We start from the raw sequence: 15,757 nt of genomic DNA, 5'->3' as shown, positions 1-15,757 counted from the left end.
TCATTGCGGTGGCTTCTGTTGTTGCAGAACAAGGGCTGTAGGTGCACAGACTTCAGTAGTTGTGGCACGCGGGCTCAGTAGCTGTGGTGCGCGGGCTCAGTAGCTGTGGTGCACGGGCTCAGTAGCTGTGGCGCGTGGGCTCTAGAGTGCAGGCTCAGTAGTTGTGGTGCACAGGCTTAGTTGCTCTGTGGCATGTGGGAATCTTCCCAGACCAGGGCTCAAACCCATGTCCTCTGCATTGGCAGGCAGATTCTTAACCACTGCACTACCACGGAAGCCTGCATTTATTTTAGTTTTAAAGTGAAGTCTGCCCAAAGAAAACTTTTGTCACATCATTGACAGATTATTTAGTAATGTAGAATAACTCATGTTCGTTTAGTTATCACTTGACACTTGGCCAGACCACAAGTATCTTTGTGAGAAGGAGAGTAAAGTGAGTTAATTTTTTTAACTGTGTTGGTAGCTGATTAAAGTTTTTATGGTTAGAAAATTTTTTTCTCATTACAAAAAAACTTTATGTTTTATGAAGTAGTGTACTTCTCATACATATAAAACACAAGTTGAATCCAGGTACCCTGTTTGAAACAGTCTGCAGGAACCATCTTTTCACATATGCATTGCCGCTAGAGATCGGAATATGCACAGTGTTGGTTACATACAATAAAGTCTGATTAATCTTTATTTTTTAATAATTCATATGTCATAGAATACAAGTCAATCAGAAAATTACTTTCAGTAAAATTTCGCTACCAGATAACAAAATGCAGTCATTAAGAATCTATATGACAGATACCAAATAATAAGAACCCAATTTTCTTTGCTGAGTTGGACTTAAATAAAATCTTCACTTAATCTTTGGAAGGATAGCTCTTTGTCATTAATTTTTGTTTTTTTTTGAATTTTAATTTTTTATGCAGCAGGTTCTTATTAGTTATCTATTTAATACATATTAGTGTATATATGTCAATCCCAATCTCCCAATTCATTCCACCCCCCCACCCCTGCTATCCCCCCTTGGTGTCTGTACATTTGTTCTCTACAGTATGGTTAGAAAATTTTTTAACTATTGGCATATTTGTTGATTTTAGATTTTCTACTACCCCTGTCTGTTTTTAAAAACCTAGATTGACTTTTCTTAGAGTCATATTGTATTATCTATGAAAATTTGTATTTTAGAACATTTTTGAAAATTTTTTTGGAGAAATTTATAAGCCAGGATTGTTTACTAAAGGAGAAAATAACTCCCTTAAAATTAATTATACCTTTAGTTTTACGTGTTTGGACTTAGTAGGTAGGCTTTTCCTTTTCTTAAATTAAATTAGGGTCTTTAATATTCACCATATTGAACTGCCATTGAAGAAAATTATTTTTATCAAATATGACAAAGGTTTAATATATTTATAATGTAAGAACTCAGCAAATTAAGAAAAACTTTAATATCCTGGTAGGTAGGTGGGCAAAGGACAAGAAAAGATAATTCACAGATGAAGAACTTAGATTAAGATCTATGGCGGAATGTTTAGTCCTGCTAGCAATCTACTAAATTCAACTTAAAGCAACCATATTCTTCCCTAATAGGAATATAATTAATATTCCTTAGTAATCAGCAAAAGTAAAAAGCATAGTTAATATTGAAATATATTAATGAAACTGTTGGGTTCATGTTATTGTAAATTGGAAAACAGTTCAACATTGGATCTCTAGAGTAGCATGTTCTGTACATTCTTTAGTTCAGTTTTAGCACACTTTGTAGATCCTGTTTTAGATAAGTGATCCAAATAAGCATTAATGTACACAAATATGTTCATTTCAGTGTTATTTATAATAGAGAAAATGAGACATAATACTGTATTGATGATCTCTTGCTGGCTAACTCCACTTCCAGGATAGTTCACTCATATGGCTGTAGGCAGGAAGCCTCAGTTTTTTTGCCACATGGACCTCTTCATAGGGCTGCTTGACTGTCCTCATGACATGGCAGCTGGATCCTTAAGAGAGAGGGAGAGAGAACAAGCAATGCCTTTTATGACTTAGTCTTGAAAGTCACACTGTCACTTCCACCACATTTGATTTGTTAAAAGTGAACCACTAAGTCCAGCTTACATTCAACGAGAGGAAAATTAAGCTCCTCTCCTTTGTTTTTAAAATTTATTTATATTTTATTTATCTATTTTTGGCTGCATTGGTTCTTCGTTGCTATGCACAGGCTTTCTCTAGTTGCGGTGAGTGAGGGCTAGTCTTTGTTGCAGTGCGCAGGCTTCTCATTGCGGTGGCTTCTCTTGTTGTGGAGCACAGGCTCTAGGCACACAGGCTTCAGTAGTTGTGGCGCACGGGCTTAGTTGCTCCACGGCATGTGGGATCTTCCTGGACCAGGGCTCAAACCCATGTTCCCTGCATTGGCAGGCGGATTCTTTTTTTTTTTAATTAAAAAAAAATATTTATTTATTTTTGGCTGTGTTGGGTCTTCATTATTGTGTGCAGGCTTTCTCTAGTTGCAGTGAGCAGGGGCTACTCTTCGTTGTGGTGCGCAGGCTTCTCGTTGCGGCGGCTTCTCTTGTTGAGGAGCACAGGCTCTAGACGCACAGGCTTCAGTAGTTGTGGCACGCAGGCTCAGTAGTTGTGGCTTGAGACCTCTAGAGTGCAGGCTCAGTAGTTGTGGCACGTGGGCTAAATTGCTCTGTGCCGTGTGGGCTCTTCCCGGACCAGAGCTCGAATCCATGTCCCCTGCATTGGCAGGCAGATCCCTAACCACTGGGTCACCAGGGAAGCCCATGATATAATTTTTAATGGTTTAGTTTTCCAAGCAAAAATAAAGTTGTTAGATTATCAGGAACTCTTAAGAGCATACAGATATAACTTTAAGAGATGACAAAATTCTTTTCTGACTTTCATGAAAGGCAAGATAGGGCATTTTCTTTACTAATATTATAATACTGATTTTCAGTGAATGCTGATGATGTGATTGCAGGTAAATTGGCAGGATGAGGAGCAGCAAATCAAAAGAGGTGCCTTTACCAAATCCAAGGAACTCTCAAAGCACGGATACTGTTCAAGGTATGATTTGTTTTTTTTTGAAACTGAACTTAATGATTTGTTTAGGTCATGTGCCTAAAATTCTGGGCTATTCAGTAAATGAAAATTATCCTTATGCTTTGTTTTATAACAAGTGGATAAATAATTTTTAAAATTCAATTTTGTTTTAAATATACAAGATACTTTATATTCAAAGGCACCCAATAGTAAACTGTTTTGTAAGGGAAAACATCCTTTTTAAAAATGAATCAGTATATGTAAAATTAGTTATATACAATATCTTACAAATTCTGACTTAATGTTAATAAATATCATACAGCTCCCAATATAGTTATAGACTTGTAGTGCACAGATAACAAAAATAATAGTCTCATTGAACTCTTTTTTTTTTTTAAATGCTGCATTGAGGGTAACTTTAATTTAGGGCATGATATTTTTTGAGGGACGTTGACAAACTGGAGTATATCTGGAGCAAGATTATTGGGTTTGTGAGGGATCTGGATATCACGTCACATGAGGGGCATTTGGAGGAGATGAAAATAGTTATCCTAGAGAAGGATGACTCAAGGGAAATATATAGACTTAAACTCTTTGAAGGACTGTTATCTGAAAGACTAAATAGATGTTACCTTGTTTCTACTAGTAGATTGAAGTCTGGAGTAGTTTTCCAATCTTTTCATATCATAATATGAAATGCAGTACAATACTATATTTTGTATTTGTTCAGCTCATTGGGATAAACTGAGGATACTGCTTATTGTTAGAGATGTCTGATGGAGTGTAGGTGGCGGGGGCGTGTTAGTCCAGTTGCCCTAAGGACTAGTGGGATCAGTGTCTAATACAACTAAACCTCATATTGGGAAGCTTGGCTTTAGAGGATGGGAGAGGAATCATGTTTTGGCTCAATATAATAAAGCACTTGCTGGGGAATAGTTCTGCCTAATAAAGTGATTCTCAAACTTTTGAGTGCATTTGGGACCTATTAAAATGCAGATTCCAAGGTACACTTCAGAGATTCTAATTCAGTAAATATCAATATTCCCCAGCAGATATAACCACACCATGGGATGCACTTTCTCAGACCAAGGCTGCTGTAAGTAATTATAGGTTCCATTTATTTCTTTCTAGTCTAAAATTGATTGCCTGTTATGATTGAATAGATTACAATTTTTTCCTGTAGTGCTTTTTTGATAAGAAAATAAGGTTAAACATTTCTGTAAGAAGTTATCTATATGTTACAAAATGAACATTAATGACAACTATTAGACAGTAAAGCAATAATTAGGACACTAAGTATCAGAAACATTAACACTATGGCATATAAAAGATTAAGATAATTTGTACTGTTTATTCTGCTTTAATAAATTTGCTCAATTGGTATGTTGAGATGAAGATTTAAAACATAGAATGTATTTTAGAAGGTGGGGCTTTGTCTATGTAAAAGGCTCAGAGTCAGGAAATGAAAGGAACAGCTTTTCCTTGAGTGGACTGTGAGTTACCTCCTCTTTTTTTGTGGCAATAGCAGTCTGTTTTCTCTTAGCACTGCTGAAGAAGCATGATTATGGGCAAATGTTCTCATTTATGTTCTGTCCAATCTTGTCTGGAGTTTAGAAATCCAAATTTGGCAAGTGATACATAGCTTCTTCAAAGAGAGACCTTTTCCTTTTTTCTTTTTCATCTGCTCTCTAGGCAAATTACTCTTCTAATATGTATTTTGTTTGTTTTCTTTTGTATTCTACCTGAGTTCGAATTATCTATTTCTTTACTGTCTGAATATGGTGTTTTCTGTCCCCTAATCTTTTGAACTGGTTTGAAAATCAATCTGGAAAAGGTACTATAACCTAGGTTTGGTCATAATGCAGAGTCAAATTTTGGCCCCGTGAATACAGCAATCAGTATATATTCTCTCTCTTCTACTTGAGTATTGTACATCTATAACATAGGAATAGTTTCTATCCCCAGTTTAATTTAGAGCTAAACTAATTTAGAGATGAACTGTTAATAGTTGTTTTCCAAAAAAATTATTGGGCTTTTAAAAAGAATTTTTAGGGATAAGTGGTTCATAATATAAATGGGGGAAAACGTCTGATACAGAACTATTAATATATAAAGGATTATTCCAATCTTGTGAGTACATTGCACTGCAAAAATCTGAAAGAAGATAAATCAGAATTTTACACAAAGTTTCTATCTCTGTGTGGTGGAATTTTGATGATTTTAATTTTATTTTTTTCTGTTTTCTGTTTTTTTCAAGTTTTCTCCTGTAAGCATGTGCGGGGAAAATGCTATTTAAAATCATTGGTGGTAATATCAAAAGTCGACTTAAAAAAAAAAAGAAAAAAAGTCGACTTAAATTGTAAAGCGTATGGAAACCTGAATTCTATCTTGTGAATTTTGTCCTTATTGTGAAACTTATTCTGTAGATATAAAACTATAAAAAATTGTGGTGGGCTTCTCTGGTTGCACAGTGGTTAACAATCCACCTGCCAATGAAGGGGACACGGGTTCAAGCCCTCGTCTGGGAAGATCCCACATGCTGCGGAGCAACTAAGCCCATGCACCACAACTATTGAGCCTGCGCTCTAGAGCCTGCAAGCCACAACTACTGAAACCCGTGAGCCTAGAGCCCGTGCTCTGCAACAAGAGAAGCCACTGCAGTGAGAAGCCCGTGCACCACAACGAAGAGTGGCCCCTGCTCGCTTCAACTAGAGAAAGGCCGCGCGCAGCAATGAAGAACCAACACAGCCAAAAAAAAGTTGTGGCTATTTGAATAGTCCTAAATTTTAGTTTAGCTGAATTGTTTTTTCCTAATTTTTGCATGTAAAATGCATAAAATATATAGAAATGCACAAATATATAGCTTAATGATATGCAACATACAATGTCAGAAAATTTACTGCTTTTAAAAAACTCAATGATTAAAAAAATAGGTCAACAGGACAAATAGAAACTCCTTGATGTTCTACAGACTTTTTGATTTTTCTTGTCCAGATTTGGGCAGCATTGAGCCAGTTGTTAGTAGAGCTTAAGTAGTAAATAATGGGAAAACTATTTTTTTAAATTAAAATAAAGCATTCCTAAGTTTTTTCTACTTTGGAGAAAGGTGTTGGACAATATAGTTTTAAATAACTAATTAAATTGATGGTAGCTGGTTAATTAATAGGATTAACCTGTTTGTTTTGATGGTGTTTAAACTTTAGCTGAGACACATTGAAAACAAATTGGAAGTAGCCCCTACAAGTACAGCTGTGTTTGATTCTGTCATGGATACCAAGAAATCTTCTGCAAGTGCTACCAGAAAAATAAGTAGAAAAGGTATGTATGAGGTTAATTCCAAAGATATAAATACATTAAATATGAATTTTGATGTTCTATTTCAACTTAATTTCTTCTTATAGTCCCATGTATTTCCTTGTTCTTTTGTCAGAGACTATATACCTCATCAGCATTTAGGTTTTTTTTCTTTGGTACTGAGTAGTTATGAAGCAGCCTTGTATTCAGTGACTGTAGATGACATTTTCACCATCTTTTGATCAGGGACTTAGCACCACTGCATCACCTTTGATAGTGAGTTTTCATATGTTGTTAATGAGAATTTGATTTTGAGCCTTTAGGGTTATAATGTCTTTTTTTTTTTTAATTCACAGGTATATCACTTTGAAATTTAGTTGACTTAAGATTTATATTTTTTTGTTGGGGTTTAAAATCAAAATTCAGTCTTAGAGATACTATCATAAATTGACACAGTGTAAATATTTTCTTTGGTTACCTTTCATATATTTAATTCTGTGGTTGCATAATTAGTGGAATAAACCTGCAGGTTAGTACTTTCCACCGATACTGTGATTCATTTTTATTAATCTGTGAGTCTTGGGTTTTATCTGATACTTCTTTTTTTTTGGGTCAGAACTTTTGACAAAAAGGAATTTTTTATGTAGAATTTTATTTTGCATTGTTTGCTCAGAATATAGTCTTTCTCTATAAGTTGAGTTACTGTAATAATTTAACCTGAATTTTTCCCATCTACTTATATAATATCCAACCAGGGATTTCAGAAATAATAGATACCTAAGTTATTTTCTTAAATACTAGCTGCATTCAGAGACAGTCGTATTTTATATCATATGGTCTCATAGATTTCCTTTTTCTTCAGATGGTAGATACCTGGATGATTCTTGGGTTAATGCTCCAACCTCCAAATCTTCTAAATCACGAAAAGAGAAATCTCGTAGTCCTCTCAGAGCTACCACCCTGGAGAGTAACGTAAAGAAAATTAATCGTGTGGAATTTCGTGAACCTTTAGTTTCTTACAGGTTAGTGTTTTTTTGTTTGTTTGTTTTGTTTTTTAAAAATTATCAAATAGAGTTAATCTGTAGTACTTATAGTAAGAGTATAGTTTATTTTCTCAGTTTTTCATAGCACTCTGGATCTAGTATTATTACCTTTTTCATTTTCCAAAAAGGTAAAGCAAAATCTTTTATATTATGAAATGGTGACTTTCTGTTCTTTTACAGATGGAATATTTGGGGAGAAGAAGTAGTAATATTTGCTCCAGACCACTGCCACTGTAATAAATATGTTTCCTACAAATGAATTATTCAGTTTCTTTTATCACCTACTGTATGAAACATTGCCAGATCTGTTTCTACCCCAGTTCATTCTCCAGCTTATTTAACCCTTCCTCTGTGCTTCCTCTTCCTCTGAAAGAGCACTTTCATGTTGGCATTATATTTTGATTCCATATCTACCCATTACATTAGTTTAAGACTATAAATCTGTCTTATTCTCAAAGCATTATCTTAATGCCTGTTATTTACTAAGTATTCTAGATATTTTTTCCAACATTTTATTATGAAAATTTTCATATTCATAGAAAAGTTGAAAGAACTGTATAGTGAATATTTAATGAGTAGTGATTGAAAGACTGTGTGAAATTACTTTACATTTTTTTTTTTTTTTGGTGAGTTGTTCTTTTTAAGATTGAAGCATGGTAGATAACCTACCATTTTATGCTTTATTTTATTCTCTACATGTGCTAATTTTAGACCTGTGAATTGTTGCAGTCTGGTCAAGATAGTGAAAATAATTGAATTTAGTCTTGATCTCTACAGAGAGAAGCTACAGAACTCAGTTCTCAGCCCCCATCTTGTTTAATAGTCAGCCATTCAGAACAGGGTCTAATGTTTTTTGGGTCATGGACCCCAGTGAGAATGTGATGAAAACTGTGGACTCTCTCCTTAGAAAAATGCACACACTGTGCACTCACAATAGATACAAAATTACCATATTATGCTGTAATAGAGTCATGACGCTAAGAATTTTTGTGGCATTTAGAGTTTTATGCCTGTACATGAAACATTTAGATCAGTACTTACAATGGAACCATTAATGTGAACCACACATATGTAATTTAAAGATTTTTAGTAGTCACATACACACACACAAAGATGTTTTACATTCTTTTTTGTTTTAAATCTTTAAATCTGGTATGTAATTTACATTATAGCACATCTCAGTTTGGACTAACCACATTCAAGTGCTCAGTTGCCACATGTGGTAAATGCTACTCTTTCAGACCTTGCAGGTTCAGATGGTGGTTTATCTGCTTTTATAACTTTGTTGGGTAGTTTTTATTTTTCTTTTCTTTTTTAAAAAATTTTTATTTATTTATTTATTTTTTGGCTGTGTTGGATCTTCGTTGCTGTGCACGGGCTTTCTCTAGTTGTGGTGAGCACGGACTACTCTTCATTGAGGTGCTCAGGCTTCTCATTGCGGTGTCTTCTCATGTTGCGGAGCACAGGCTCTAGGCGCGCAGGTCTCAGTAGTTGCAGCATCCAGGCCCTAGAGGGTGTGGGCTTCAGTAGTTGAGAAGCGTGGGCTTAGTAGTTGTGGTGCGCGGGCTCAGTAGTTGCAGTGTGCGGGCTCTAGGGTGTGCGGGCTTCAGTAGTTGTGGCACGCAGGCTCAGTAGTTGTGGCTCACGGGCTCTAGAGTGTAGGCTCAGTAGCTGTGGCACATGGGCTTAGTTGCTCCGCGGCATGTGGGATCTTCCCAGACCATAGATCGAACCCGTGTCCCCTGCATTGGCAGACAGATTCTTAACCACTGCACCACCAGGGAAGTCCCTGTTGGGTAGTTTTTCATGTATTCTTCCTACTGCTGAGGCTTGTCTTCATTAACCTCCCTTTTAATTAACTGCTCTGTTCCTAAAATATAACTTATTAGAATGATATGTAAAATAAAAATAGTTCGTGAAGGAATACTTTTGCTAGTGTTTTTATGAGTAGAAAACATGGACTTTGTGATATGTACTTTGGCTGTGTCCAGTCTTCTTTGCTTATTCTGGTGTTTCTAGATATGCTTTACATAATTTGAAGCTGCCAGAAAAGTTGTCTGTGTTTCAGAGAGGTTAAACTTTACTAACCACATTCATTTGGAGGAAAATATTTACTGTACTTCCACTTTATTTCAACTTCCAATCTATTTGCTAATATGGTACATTATTTAGAAGTTATACATATGAAATGTCAGAATTTGAGAACTTTTTTTCCTAGTTCTTAAGATTTCATGGAGAAGTAAAATGTACATTTTGGTAATAGTGTCCAGTGAATATGCAAAGTCAGATTGTAATCCTGTTTTCTGGGGTTCTTAAGGAAATCTCTCTCTGTATCTTTTGCATATTTCTTATTTTATAATATGCAGATTATGATTTAGATTATTTGCCATAATCTAAACTTTGATACACAGGAGGCATTGAGCATTGATTGTTTTTTTTTTTTTTGCGGTACGCGGGCCTCTCACTGTTGTGGCCTCTCCTGTTGTGGAGTACAGGCTCCGAACGCGCAGGCTCGGCAGCCATGGCTCACGGGCCCAGCCGATCCGCGGCATGTGGGATCTTCCCGGACTGGGGCACGAACCCATGTCCCCTGCATCGGCAGGCGGACTCTCTACCACTGCGCCACCAGGGAAGCCCTGAATTTTAATAGTAGTAATGGTTATTTTGTTTTTTTTAACTTACTGGAACTTCTGGGATTTTGGGGTCTCTAATGTTAGCTTAGAGTTCTCTATTCAGTTTGTATGACTGGTTTTTGTACTCTTTATTCAAAGCTAATTATTTTTTAATAACAGGGAAGTCCATGGTACACCGTCCAACATAAGTCCCAGCCATTTAGAGTCAAAGCATATATATTGTGTGGATGTTAATGAAGAGAAGCCTGAGAGTGGGAACCGGATGATATGCAGTCAGGAAGATCGGAATATACATTGCTGTGATTTTGAGAGCTCCCAATCATCTGTCGTCAATGATACAGTTGTTAGATTTTTAAATGATCGACCAACAATTGATGCATTGCAAAATTCTGAATGTTTGATTAAGATGGCAGCTCCTATGAGAAGTGATGAAGAAAAGCCTAATAGAGCAAAAGGAAATGAGAACACTTTGAAGGCTTCTGTGTGTAACATGGGCCGTGATGTTGATTCAAAAGTGTTACGGTTAACTGATTCTTCTCCGTCTTCTACCAGTACCTGTAATTCCCAAAGATTAGATATCCTAAAGCGGCGACAACATGATGTTAAATTGGAAAAACTCAAGGAGCGGATTAGGAAACAGTGGGAACACTCAGAAGAAACAAATGACCAGGGCCAGAATCTGGGTCATATTGAGCATCCAGTAATGGTTGTTAATGTTGATAGCTCAGTGACAGCAAAGGTCAGGAAAGTGGCAACAGCACCACCTGCTCCAACATATAAAGGTTTGTAATCAGTCTTTGTGTCTTTTTCTGTCTTCCTGCCTCCTTGTCTCCCTTTCTCCCTTGGATGTATTTGAGTAGAGAGGACCATCTTTAGAACAGGGTGTGATTCTCAAATCTAATGCCTTAAAAAATTAATTCAGGATGCATGCTAAAAATGCAGATTCCTGGATCCTACACTGGATCTAAATCAGAATTTCTGGACATGGGGTCCAGAATTGGAATTTTTAACAAGTCCCTCGACGTTCTTATAGTTTGAGAACCACTATATGAACATTTAATAAGTTAAACAAAAGAGAAAATAAAAATTAGTACAACTTTCAGAGAACTGAAAGAATTTTGCTCTTATTCTGCCATTGTATTTGGATTGTTATTAGGAATTCTTTCAAAAGTAATGTTTGGGGCTTCCCTGGTGGCGCAGTGGTTGAGAGTCCGCCTGCCGATGCAGGGGACACGGGTTCGTGCCCCGGTCCGGGAAGATCCCACATGCCGCGGAGCGGCTGGGCCGGGGAGCCATGGCCGCTGAGCCTGCACGTCCGGAGCCTGTGCTCCGCAACGGGGGAGGCCACAGTAGTGAGGCCCGCGTACCGCCAAAAAAACAAACAAACAAACAAACAAAAAAGTAATGTTTGAAAGATAATTCAGTCAGTGCCAGTTAATACTTGGTTATAGAATATTTTGCCACTGACATTTGGACCCTGTTGTTACGTAAACCTTCGAATTTTGACGGGTTTTCTCCATGTTTAAGAAAACAATATTTAAATCAGATTTCCACTGAGAAGATGCTTTTCAGAGAGAATATCTGGTTTTGGCCCAACTCAAGTTTTTATATATGGTGGTTTTTAGGAGTTTGCATTTTTTTGCTCCTGAAACTATTTTCACAGGGTCACCCATATAAAATTTTTAATAAAGAGTTGATTCATTGATGAGGTTATTCAGTGTTAGACTTTTGTCCTAAAATTCTTGCTATTCTGACCTTTCTTTTGTGATATTTTTTCAAGTTCAGTTTTTAGTTTGGATAAATGTATGAAGATCAAAATATAGCCAAGATTTGTTTCTTCTGTTAATTTTAACAGAACAAATTTAACTATATAAAGTTTGAGCAATTACCAGTTTTTTGTGTTGTTTATTATGTTTTGCTAGTGCTATTCATTGTGAATTAGATAAAAGATAGATAATTAGCATTTTATTCTACATAATTTGTGATAAAATAGTGGGTAGTTCCCTTAGTAAAATTCTTTCTTATCCTTCTAGTAGTTTGTGTGCCATGTAGTAATAATTGTCCACACTGTTGACAGAGCACATAGCAAATGGTGGGGTCAGAATGTTCTTGTTGGTTCTGAGATAGTGATTATCCAAAACTTTGGCTATACTTATATCAGACCCATTAAATACAGATTGTACCTTTAAGGTTTGTTCATTCTAGAAGTCAAAGTTCTGAAATTCCAAAAGTTATTCCACTAAGGCAAAGTCAAGATCGTTGATTTGAATCTATATTTTATTTAATAATTTATAAAAATCTAAAAGTTAAAAAAAACAACCTTAAATAACCAGAGTGAAAATCTTAAGTATAACTTCCTTTGAGTTGTGACTGGATTTCGTGTATTCCTTTTACTTACTAATTTTTAACATGTTAATTTTCATATTAAAATGTATTATGAATACAACTTTTGGGAGGCTAATGACATGTAGTATACATTTCAGAAATCGTAACAGAATATGGTTTCCAGTGTCCTGAGCAATGGATTTATTTTTTCCAACGGTGAAGAACTGGTTTTCTGCCAACTTTTTGTTGGTGTAAATTAAAACCCTCTTAATATACTGTATTCTAAAGTGACATTTTAATTTCACTTGTTCAAATACATAATAAATTCACTTGGTTCACAATTCGAAAGATGAAAAGGATGTACATTGAAAAGCTCTATCACTCTGGTGCTCCAACCACCTGGTCCCCTTTCTGGAGGTTACTTGTGTTAACAATTTGTGTATCATTCCAGAGATAATTTTCTCATTTACAAATGAGAGAGAGAGGGTGTGTGTGTGTGTTTTCTTTCTCTCTTTTTTTTTTTTTGCAGTACGCGGGCCTCTTACTATTGTGACCTCTCTCGTTGCGGAGATGCGCAGGCTCAGTAGCCGTGGCTCACAGGCCTAGCCGCTCTGCGGCATGTGGGATCCTTCCGGACCAGGGCACAAACCCACTTCCCCTGCATCGGCAGGCGGACTCTCAACCACTGTGCCACCTGGGAAGCCCCTCTTTCTCTTTTTATACAGTTGTTAGCATATGAAACCCCTTCTAAACTTTGTTTTTACATTTTTGTGTGTATGTTTAAAGTTTGAAGTAGTGAACACAGTGGCGTTTATGTGATTCTTCCTTATACTTAGTGGTTTGCATATCTTTTTCTTTCTGGTTTAAATGCCCAAGAAGGTTAAGAGCCTATTTTGGTCATCTGTATTTTATTTAGAGCTTAGTACAGTGTCTTGGACACAAGTAAATGCACAGTATAATTTTATTCTATTCAGTAAATTCAACTAGTAAGAAAAAATGTGCACAAAGAGAATGGAAATAAAAACTGGGAAACAGAAAGAGAAACTGATGTAGATATTGAAAGCTTCTTAGAGTTAACTTGTTAGTAAAGATCAAATATAAACAAAGGCTCCCATAGAAATAAATGTTTCCTAAAGAGGAGAGAAGAAAAAATGATAGGGTTGAATATAGAGAGATGGAATGAGGGTGAGAAATGTTGGGAGGGAGGTAGCTTTACAAGGAATTGCCACACTTTCTTGTTACAAACTGTGGTTTGCAATAGACTGAACACTATGTTTATAAACATTTTCCTTATATAGCTATAGGCATAATTGTGTGTGCCCCATGCTACAAATGTCAGGTAAAATAAAGCTTATGCTGCTGTTCCTAAGAGCTGAATAGATTATTTTTTATTAGACATGTAATTAATTTACCAGTACATTTTATCTAACACTTCTAAAGTACTTTTACCAATTTTTGACTCCATTCTTTATATTGATTTAATTTTACAAAATATTTAATGGCGATTCTTTGGTGAGTGGAGCCCATTTGAAAATATAAATCTTTTTACTACTCTGGTTAATCATCCATATTCGATACTTTATTATTTTTTTGCAAAACAACATTCTAAGTTCTGTATATTTCTTAAAAGAGTAGTGATAAATTTGAAGTAGGAAATTAGAATGATTTCTAGGAAATAGCACATGTGTAATGTTTGTTGAGAAATTGAACAGGTATGTTTTAAAGAACTGTTTTCCACACTTCGGCTGCATTTTGCCTGTGTAGACAGCAGCTTGTCCATTTGTTCAGCCATAGGCAAAATCAGACAGATGTTAGCAATTAATGCCTGTATTCAAAGAAAAGGAGAATGAGTAGCATTGTCTCTCTTTTAGTCTTGAGTAGGGTAGTTTGTAGCTCTGATATCCATAATTTATGATTGCCATTTTTTTATCATTTAATTTAGTGCATCTCCATTTCTAGTCTTTTTGAACAAATGTATATTGCTTTGTCTCACTGAAGCTTAGTTCTTCCAAACAGTATTTGTTAACATATTATGTGGTAGCTAATGATGCATTCTTCTTTTGAAAGCTTATAAACCTTTTCAACATCATTAGTTATTAGGGATACATAAATCAAAACCACGGTGAGATACCATTTCACACCTTCTAGGGTGGCTATAATAAAAAAGACAGACAATAACAAGTGTTGGTGAGGATATGGAGAAATTGGAACCCTCATACATTGCTAGTGAGAATGTAAAATGGTGCAGCTGCTTTAGAAAGCAGTTTGGCAGTTCCTCAAAAAGTTCAACATAGTTACTATATGACCCAGAAATTCCACTCCTAGGTATAATACCCAAGGGAATTGAAAACATATACATACACACACACACACACACACACACACACACACGTGCATTAATGTTTATAGCAACATTATTCATAATAGCTGAAAAGTAGAAACAACCCAAATTTTCATCAGCTGATAAGCAAATGTTGGTATGTCTGTACAATGGAATATCATTCAACAATAAAATAAATAAAGCTTCTATATTTGTTATAAGGTGGATGAGCTTTGAAAACAAAATGCTAAGTGAAAGAAGCTAGACACAAAAGACCACATATTGTGTGATTCTATTTTTATGAAATGTCCAGAACAAGCAAGTCCATAAAGATAGAAAATAGATTAGTAGTTGCCAGGGAATAGAGGGAATGGTGTGGGGAGTGACTGCTAATGGGCACAGGGTTACTTTGCATGGTGATGAAATGCTCTGGAATTAGATAGTGGTGATAGTTGTATAACTTTCTGAATATCCTAAAAACCAGGGAGTTGTACACTTTAAAAGAGTGAATTTTATAGTTTATTAATTTTATCTCACTTATAAAAGAATATAACAAAACTTTTAATGCAACTTTAATAAGAATGTTCTGTATTGTTGGTTATATATTAGGCTTCAATCCTTCAGAGACCAAGATTCGAACACCTGATGGGAAAGTATGGCAGGAGGCTGAGTTTCAAAACATGAGTAGAGAACTGTATCGTGACTTAGCACTTCACTTTGCAGGTGCGTGTAGAGTGTTCCTAGGTTTTGAGTGTTTTATCATGCATACTGTCTAACGTGCAATACTTAAACATAAAATTGTCACCAAACTAAAGATATTTCCCTTTTCTAACTTCATGGTATACTAAAGTAGTGATGGTGTCAGTTGTAAGGCTCTTTTAGCCTCTGGGCTCTGTTCCAGGGTTAAAATTAGCATACATAGCTGATGAGGCAGAAACTAGGCTATTTTTAAACTAAGGGTCTTTCTGAGCTGGGCTTGTCTGATCTGAAGAAAACATAGTAGAGTCTAGTTGAAATTCACTTCTACTAGACCTCTGAGGTCTTTGAAATGGTCAGTAATTTGGCAGGCAGCAGATAAGATAACTAACATGAAGGCAAAATGCAGGAAGAGA

General features: G+C 35.8%; 1 protein-coding gene across 1 annotated transcript in view; it reads left to right on the top strand.

Annotated features, from left to right (window-relative positions):
• CEP350 (centrosomal protein 350) overlaps window positions 1-15,757 on the top strand; it is a 140,126-nt gene that overhangs the window by 11,188 nt on the left and 113,181 nt on the right. The window contains exons 2-7 of the mRNA XM_060132229.1: window positions 2,969-3,054; window positions 4,083-4,126; window positions 6,234-6,348; window positions 7,187-7,346; window positions 10,160-10,782; window positions 15,255-15,368. Of these exons, the coding sequence (XP_059988212.1) occupies window positions 2,982-3,054; window positions 4,083-4,126; window positions 6,234-6,348; window positions 7,187-7,346; window positions 10,160-10,782; window positions 15,255-15,368 (1,129 nt within the window). The 5' untranslated portion in view covers window positions 2,969-2,981. The remainder of the gene's footprint in view (window positions 1-2,968; window positions 3,055-4,082; window positions 4,127-6,233; window positions 6,349-7,186; window positions 7,347-10,159; window positions 10,783-15,254; window positions 15,369-15,757) is intronic.

This window comes from Lagenorhynchus albirostris, chromosome 2 (genome assembly GCF_949774975.1).
Source record: "Lagenorhynchus albirostris chromosome 2, mLagAlb1.1, whole genome shotgun sequence".
Classification (NCBI taxonomy): domain Eukaryota; kingdom Metazoa; phylum Chordata; class Mammalia; order Artiodactyla; family Delphinidae; genus Lagenorhynchus; species Lagenorhynchus albirostris.
Note: the sequence above shows the minus strand (reverse complement) of the source record. Positions and strands in the feature narration are given on the sequence as shown.